At 53.0% G+C, this 8702-nt stretch overlaps 1 protein-coding gene across 2 annotated transcripts in view; it reads right to left on the reverse strand.

Annotated features, from left to right (window-relative positions):
* Positions 1 to 278: 278 nt before the first annotated feature.
* Positions 279 to 8702, reverse strand: part of LOC130404746 (leucine zipper putative tumor suppressor 2 homolog) — a 45321-nt gene continuing 36897 nt past the window's right edge. For both annotated transcript variants that reach the window (XM_056609635.1, XM_056609632.1), the window contains 6 exons: positions 7421 to 8197; positions 4816 to 5574; positions 4304 to 4426; positions 3551 to 3697; positions 2623 to 3156; positions 279 to 1867 (listed from right to left, as the gene is read on the reverse strand). In XM_056609635.1, the coding sequence (XP_056465610.1) occupies positions 1580 to 1867; positions 2623 to 3156; positions 3551 to 3697; positions 4304 to 4426; positions 4816 to 5574; positions 7421 to 8161 (2592 nt within the window). In that variant the 5' untranslated portion in view covers positions 8162 to 8197 and the 3' untranslated portion in view covers positions 279 to 1579. The remainder of the gene's footprint in view (positions 1868 to 2622; positions 3157 to 3550; positions 3698 to 4303; positions 4427 to 4815; positions 5575 to 7420; positions 8198 to 8702) is intronic.

The raw sequence follows: 8702 nt of genomic DNA on the forward strand, positions 1-8702 counted from the left end.
TTTTTTTTTCTCTGCTGCAAAAAGGAAGGTTTGAGTTGCACTGAACTTGAAGATGGAACTAAACTCCTGTGCAATGACCTCCACTCCTTATGAGTGTTTAGTAGGGAGGAGAGATAAGCAGACCGGAAGAGAGGAGAATGTGGGAACAAGAGGGGGGGGGGGGGAGAGTTAGACAGAGAGGAGGATGGAGAGTTATAAAGAGAGAGAGAGGTACTGAGAGACAGAGGGGGTTCTAGTTGAACTGGGTTAATACCAACCATGCTCCCCCCCCCCCCCCCCCCCCAGCCCCCCCACACACATATTTGAAAAATGTAAATGTTTATACAAAAAAAGCGACCACTTTGCAGTATGAGTTTTTGACATGCGGGCCGAGTGCGATAGTGGTTAACTGTTGGTGGTCTGGATCGGGTCGGACGTAGTGTGAACATTTGGTTTCTGTCTTCACGGCGGTTCAACAAATGACAGAACAGAAGGTCTGAGTGTAAGCAAAACCCAGGGCCAAAGTCAAATGTGGTCACGGCAGGCTTCTAGACGTCTCTTTTAGCCATAAAAAAAAGGAAGGAAGTCACGTAAGTAAGCCGAAAAAATGACATTTGTGCAAAACAACTGAATTCTGTTTTTCTGTTGTCGGTGGTGACCACTTGTTTAACTGCATTTCTCTGGAGTGACTGAAGTCCCAAATACATTCCATTGGAAACACTCACTGCAGCGACGAGACTTCTTCAAGAACCAGTCCTTTGAACTGTTTCCTTGATTTATATTTAAAGGTTTCCACTGGGCCTTGAGGCTTGACACAAACAGGTGAACTGAAAATAGTATGAATATATAACAAGATATTGCATATTTGGTGTTGGTTTTCCCTTTTATAAGTCTAGTGGTGTAGCCTACAGCCGTCTTGTCGACGAACCACGACAGGGACAACGATGCTAATGTTGACCACATGGTCATGGCTGTCCGCGTGATGCTACCAGCTAGCCAAGCATGTGCTAGAGGCTAACTGTTTATTAGCCTTGTGTGCTACCTCGAGAAGTCCTGATCATTTGTGTGCAAGTCTATGGTCACTTTCTTTTTAGTTTTTTTGCTACTGCTGTTTTAAATACCCTGATTTGTATTATGTTCCAAAAACAACAAAAATATCATGCTATTCTCTTGGCTTGGTGAAGAGATCCTGTGCTGCTGGTATCGGGTTTAAAGGACCCAGGACCCATATCGTGAGCTCTGGAGGGGACAAAAACGTTTTCATCGTAGTATCTGGTAATCCAAAGTTAGTGGAGGTGGAACTCTCTCGGTCCCCATCGGATGCTGCCTCCAGCCAGTGAGTTCTGGTTCCAGTGGGGAAGAGGGAGCAAGGACCCAGCCTGAACGGATGCCCCAAGGAAGTGACACCCTTTCAGCCTGAACGGGTGTCACTTCTATGGCGGTGGGTTCGTTGGTGGTGGGGGTCGAGGTGGAAACATCTGTGATTGGGTCCTATCCTCGGTTCACATTGGAGGTCCTTGATTATAGGAGTGCTGGTGCTGTGGACTGCTTGGCATCCCGAGTAGGAGGGTCTTACTGGGAGGGGGGGAGGGGGGTGGGTTTATATCTCGGTGGCGGTGATCTCCTCGAAGTGGATGTCGCTGCTGCCGTTGTGGTGCTCGTAGCGGCCGGCGCCACGGCCCTCCAGCTCCAGGCTCAGCTCCCTCATGGCCCGCTCCAGGTCCCGGTTCCTCCGGTACATCTGGATGTAGTTCTGCTGCAGCTGCTTCTGGTAGCGGATCACCTTCTCCTTCTCCTCCTGCCACACCCTCCTCTCATCCTCAAAGCCCGACAGCTGCTCCTCCCCGGTCCTCCTCTCATACAGCAGCTCCCCCTTCAGCCTCTCCACCTGGACAAGAGGGACCTCACGTTAAACACCCTGCCTCGTACCGGTTAACATTTACATTTACATTTAGGGCATTTAGCAGACGCTTTTATCCAAAGCGACTTAAAATAAGTACATTTGTCACAAGAAGTGCATCAATATATCGCTGTCGGTACAGAAAGGATGTTCATAGAACCAAGTGCAAGTACAACAATCGCTAGGCTAACCAATTCCCCGTGTCACAGCAATGATAGCAGCTAATGCAGTTGCTACACAGTTAAGTACTAAGTTGACACACACACACACACACACACACACACACACACACACACACACACACACACACACACACACACACACACACACACACACACACACACACACACACACACACACACACACACACACACACACACACACACACTTTTTCCTCTGAAATGGAGAAGCAGGAACACACCGATAACTTGATCTGGATGGATCTGTTAAATGCCTCACTGTCAGTGTATTCCTATAGCTTTCCGTCCAGAACAGGCACTCAAAGAACATCTGCTTAGTCAGGTAAGTAGGGATGATCATTCCGTCGCTTTCATCCATAGCGACTTCATACACACGTCACACGCTCCAGGACGCCTACAGGGTGGGCCGGGGGACAATGGGCATCAAACCCACAACCTTTCAACCAGGGAGTCGAACCCCCGTAGACCAACTAAGACACTGTGATCAGAACCAAAACCATGACGACAGATAGACGCACAGAGAGCAGGCCGGTGGTCCCGTACCTGTTGCCTCAGCCCGAGCACCGTCTCGGCGTTCTGCCTGTGAGCCTTGGACTCGTCGCTCTCCCCGCCCCACGCCAGGCGGCTGTCGTCCACCTCGCGGTACATCGAGGGGCTGGGCCCCCCCCGCCCCGGGCCGCCCCTGCTGCCGCCGCCACCGCCGCCGCCACCGCCGTACTGCTGCAGGGACATGCTCCCGCCCGATTGGCCCTTCATGCCTTGGGGTCCGCTGTGATTGGTCAGGGCGTCGCAGAGGCGGGCCATCTCGTCCTCCAGGCGGCCCATCTTCTCGCGGAGCAGCTCGGCCTCGCTCTTGCGCCGCTGCAGCTCGTTCTCGCAGACCTCCAGCTCCAGGTTGCGCGTGCGCACGGCGGCCTGGGCCTCCTGGGAGCGCATCTGGCTGGACTGCTGCTCCGAGCGGGCCTCGCGGAGCTGGGCCTTCAGCACCACGATGTCCCCCGCCTTCTGGCTCAGCTCCGACTGGAGCTCCTTCAGCTGCTGCTTCAGCAGGCTGATCTCCCCCGACTTCTGACACACCTGGGGGGGGGGGGGAGAGCGGGGCAGAGGGGCCGAGGGGGGAGGTTCACTGACTGGATCACACCTAGTGCATACACTCTTCACTGTGGATTAGGTTGGATCAGTTTAGACCTCTGGTGTTGAGGTTAGAGATACCGATACCATACTGGAAGTTTAATTCAAAGTCTCTTCATTTAAAATCCTCGCTCACATTGTGTTTGAATGCGAAACCATGTATTATTGATGGATACACATCGGTATCAAGTACACCTAAAAAGGAATTACCCTATTCTTCGAGAATGACAACATTTCCAAACAACACATAGTGTTATATTTATTTTCCCACGGATCATGGTGACACCCTCAGAGAACAGGGGCTGTGATGTACAGTGTCTAAACCATGCCCACCACCCACCTCCCACTTGGTCTCCTCAAGGCGCGGGCCCAGCTGGGTCTGCTCCCTCTGGATGCTGGCACACCTCCTCTCCAGGCTCTCTCTGTCCTGCAGCAGAGCCGAGAAGTCCTCCTGCAGCTTCTTCTTCTCCTGCTGCAGCTGGAACACCTGAGACCACACAGCAGCAAGGACCAGTGTTAAGCTGTGGTGTATTGATGTGTAAACATTTTATGATATATATATTTTTTTTAAAGAATAAAAAATATATAAAATATATTTAGTAGGAACTAAATAAATTACAACAGCATTTTAAAACTGCAGGGGAGCCATTAACTGAACTGCCTTAACCGTATCATCTAGCAAATGTTTACTTGCCAGAAACACAAAAATATTAGGAAAATGCATTTTGAACTGTGCATACTATAGACCTGACAGACCATAATAACCTCTGTGTCTCACATTGCTCCACCACAGGAGTGAAATAACTAACCTTAAGTGTAGGCCTTAAATGTATTATCGAGCGATAAATACGTACCATACCCTACACTACGCTCACCAGCAACACAAGTCATTATTTTAACGGGCTTTAAATGCCTTTATGGACAGAGGAGTCAGCCGGGGAAAGTGGGTTGAACGAGAGAGGCAAGGGCAAGTTAAACAAGATCCTGGGTGTTGTCAGGTGTATGGCCTAAGTGGTGAGTGCGCTAGGGGGTTTAGCAACCCTCTTTTGAACAGTTTTATCCTGGCACAGCTCCATAGTAACGTGTGAGTTACCTGCAGCTGCAGCACCTGCTGGGCTCTCTGGGCCTTCTGGGAGGCCTGCTTCATCTTGGCTGAGCAGCTCAGCCTCAGCTCCTCCATGTCCCGCTCACAACGCCGCTGCTTCTCCTCGTACACCTGCCGGGGGGGGGGGGGGGGGGGGGGGTCCAGAGGTCAGGGGTCAGGCAGCATGCAGTATGCTCTTCATAACAAATAGTGTTAATATAATGAGTCTAAATGAATACCACTTCATAACAAATGAAACACTCCAGGTCTTCAAAGGAGGTGACTCAATCTGCTTAAGGCCCAATCCCGATTCACCCAAACACTTAACCCTAACCCTTTCACCCTACCCCTCATTAAAAATGACAATTGGGACACCCCTACCCTGCGCATGAACGTGCAAAAGTGAGGGGTAGGGATGAGGGTTTGGGCGAAGGGGTGAATTGGGATCGAACCTCAACACGATTCCAGGCTTCGCGCCTTGAGAACCACTGATCCCATCATCGCCAGCAGCGTCCCCTTACCTGGCATATGGCCGCCTCGTTCTCGTCCAGGTTCTCGCGGAGCTGCAGCAGCTCCAGGTCCCTCTCCCTCAGCTTGTCCTCCAGCTCGCGCACCACGCCCTCGTAGCCCTCCACCAGGGGTGGCGAGTGGCTGCACGACCCGCTGTCCGAGAGGGGCTGGCCGCGCCCGCTCAGCGACCCCGAGCCCGAGCTCTTGCCGGACGAGGACCGCCCGCTGTCCGAGTTGCTGTGGCCGTGGCTGTTCCCGCCCCCAATGGCGTTGGTGCCGGCGGCGCCGGTACTGCCGCAGGCTGTGGCGGTGGCGGCCGTCCGGCCCAGGCTGGGCACCGCCTCCAGCTGACCGCCCCCCAGCCCCCCCGTGGCCGACCCGCTGCTAGAGCCCTCGCTGGGGGCCAGGCTGCAGCCCGTGCTGCTGTGGGTGGGGAGGCTGGACAGGGAGTTGCGGCCCGAGTCCGACATGGAGCAGGACTGGCTGCTGCGTGCGTTGCGCCCGCCGCCGCCGCCGCCATTCCCGCCGCCGCCGCCGCCGTACGAGTCTCGCTTCTCCTCCGAGGTCACGGACGCGGCACTGCCGCCGTTGGCGTTGGCGTTGGCGTTGATGACGTTGGATCCGCCGAGAGGCAGCAGGAGGTTGAGGCTCCCCTGGCTCTCGGACAGGCTGGCGCCCCCTGGCCGCGGGGAGAGGTACTGCACCGAGTGGCGGTTCTTGGGGATAACAGGTTTGAACGCCGTCGGGCGGATAAGCACCTTCTCCATGTTCTGCCAGAATCAGAGACGGGGGGAGAGAAAGGAGAAGAGCAGATGTCAACAGCGACTCGTTGTAGCCAAGCAGTGCTAATGAACGACGCCATGTGTGAAAGTAATTAGCAGAGGATCAGCGATAACACGGCAGGTCAACCCGCGGGCGAGGATATTTAAATTAGGTTTAATTGATAGTCATGACTCTCATTGAGCGGTTTTCTTAATGATTTTACGCAGCATTGGGGAGATAAGGGCAATCGAGCACGGAAGGGACAGAGGATGGGTGTGTGTGTGTGTGAGAGTATCCGTGTGACAGAGAGCAAATGAGAGGGAGAAAGAGAGAGAGATAAGTCAGGGAGAGATTGAGAAGGGAATGTTGGAAAAAAAAAAGTATGGTGTGAAAGAGAACAAAGGCGGAGAATGAAGAGGAAAAGTAAATGAGGGGGTAGTAAAGAAAGACAATGGAGCACGAGAGAAAGAGAAGGAGAGAGAAGGCCAGAGCAAGGGGAGAAGATAAAGAATGAAAGAGAGACCGCGAGACAGACAACCAGATACTCATATAAAGAAGTAAACAATACAGAAAGATAGAGAAACAGAGACGCAGAAGGGGAGAGACAGAGAGAGTGAGACAAAAGGAGAGAGAGCAAGGTAGCACAAGAACAATGAGTGATAAAGAGAGGGAGAAGGAGAGAGCCAGAGAAGTAAAGAAAGAAGGAAAAGAGAGAGACAGATAGACACACAAAGACAGACAGATAGGGCTTTTTCTTAATGACTTTCCCCATGGCTCATTGGACTTGTCACCAGACGCAAGTGAGCTCTGACATTGATGATGAGGAGCGGGCGAGGTGAGCTACTGCTAAATGATCTCTCTCCCTTGGCTGCGTAAGGCCAGGTGATTTAGCTTCCCATCGTAGATCGATGGGAATAAATAGCCAATTAGACAGCTGACTCAATCTGGGGTAAAACCCGTCGGCAGAAACGCACACGCACCCGAGCACGCATGCACTCACGCACACACAAGCACGCCTTAACAGAGTTGAAGTGGATACAGCTAAGGGTTAAGCAGTAGATAAAGTGAAGAATCATGGTACGGCATCAATCATTACCATCCAATGAGGTACATGACCTTGGGGTGTAATAACCGAGGCAGACCTTTCTGTACTGTTCACATTTAGATGGTAATGTGATAATAAAAAAGCGTGATTGATTCAAGGGGACAAAAGTTCTGCCGCCCTCACCGCCAGGAGGTCAGAGGTCACGGTCAGTTATAGCGCAGCGCCTCTTTTAGCTAGAGAGTGTTGAGCTCACACCGCTGTGTGTAGAAGACATCATCTCTTCTCATCTCCTCACGACGGCAGAAAGGGCTGGGCCCCATTGTAAACATTCGATTTGAAACGCATGTGGGGTTGATGAGGAACATTTCTCCATTGACTTCACGGGAAAACGTTGAGAAACATTCGTTGGTAATGTGGACGTGATTAGCCAGCAGGGCTGACATGGCATTCATTCAGCCAAATGCATCTATTTCAAACAATTGCCTTTTCTTTTTTTTGCCTCTTGCGCTTTTCATGTCATTTCTGAAGCCAAGGCAAAGGCACTGTTGATACTTCACAATAGAACCACAAGGACGGGCAGGTGCTTTGATGTGATCCCAGTGGGGGAACAAACAACGTGTGCTGAGTGAGATCAAGGTTAACTACAGCGCAGGGGCTACAAGTAGCGCAGTGAAAGTAAACAGCCGGGTCTCTATGTATTCAAGTCTAAAGCAAAGGCGTGTGAGTTGAATTGCCCTTCATGTTGTGAAATGTGCTCGACACTGCTGCAGATATAAAAAAAGAAGAGGTGTCGACAGTCTGTGACTCACCTTCTCCAGCTGCCCCGACACTGGGATGAGTTTGGGCGGAGGGCCCCCTATGTTTCCATTCAGGGCCCTGTTGTCCCTCGTCTCCTCAGAGTCACTGCAGGGGCTCAGCGGGGCCAGCACCAGGTTGTGGTTCCAGTCCCCCACCACAACCTCCTCTAAACCGTCTTTATAGTTCCCGTTAGCACCGCCGCCACCGCCGCTACCACCACCGTTATTGCTGCTGTTAGCCGCCGCCACGCCCACCGCCGTCCCGCCCCCGGCGCTACCCAGCCGCGGGTGCTTCTTGGTGGGCAGCGGCGGCGGCAGCACGGAGGCCTTGATCTGGGGTTGGAGCTGGGGCTGGTGGTGGTTGTGGTTGTGGTTGTGGTTCTGGTACTGGTGGTGGTTCTGCTTGTTGCTGATGACCAGCAGCTGCTCCAGGGAGCTGCCGCTGCGCAGGGTGCCGTTGTCCTGCACCCGGAAGCAGCTGGTGGCCGGGGTGGAGCGCCGGGTCTTGGCGGCGTACTCGTTGGCCGCCCGGCAGTGCCTCTCCTGGTAGGAGCGGCCGGAGATCAGGCTGCTGACGGAGCCCATGGCGCCCGCGACGGAGGAGGGGTCCCCGCAGGGCAGGGGGGGCGCGGAGCAGGGGCCGGTGGAGGGCTGCGACGGCAGGGGCCGGCACAGCTGCTGGAGACTGCTGTCGAGACCGCTGGACGCGGGGTGGTCACTCACGGACACGGGCCGGGCCTGGACCAGAGCCATGGCGGCGGCTCGATGGCGTCACACAACCCAGAAACTCTGAGGGAGGGAGAGAGGGGGAGAGAGAGAGAGGGAGAGGGAAAGGGGAGAGAGAGAGAGAGAGAGAGAGAGAGAGAGAGAGAGAGAGAGAGAGAGAGAGAGAGAGAGAGAGGGAGGGGGAGAGAGAGAGAGAGACATTAATTATGTTATTCAAATAGCTTACAAAATGTTTGAGCATGTGAGTTGGATAATTGCGAGAATGCATATTCGCTTGTCTCAAAATTGTTTGATCAAGGGTGGTCATTACCCAAGCAGACAGGAGTAATGGATAGAGGAAAGAGGGAGAAAAGACAGAGATAATGGATGGAGGAAACACTGAGAAGAGACAGGGAAAAAGAGTGAGTCATGATCATCCATGATGTGCAGCTGCTTAGCAATTAAGCTCAGTGACCCCTGCTAGTGAGCGGTCACATGTGCATCAGTTCTCAGGAAGTTGAGTCTCATTTCTTTTTCCTCCATTCCTCGATAATCACACTGTTCCAACTGTCAGTTACCGAGAGTTTGT

This window comes from Gadus chalcogrammus, chromosome 15, assembly GCF_026213295.1.
Source record: "Gadus chalcogrammus isolate NIFS_2021 chromosome 15, NIFS_Gcha_1.0, whole genome shotgun sequence".
Classification (NCBI taxonomy): domain Eukaryota; kingdom Metazoa; phylum Chordata; class Actinopteri; order Gadiformes; family Gadidae; genus Gadus; species Gadus chalcogrammus.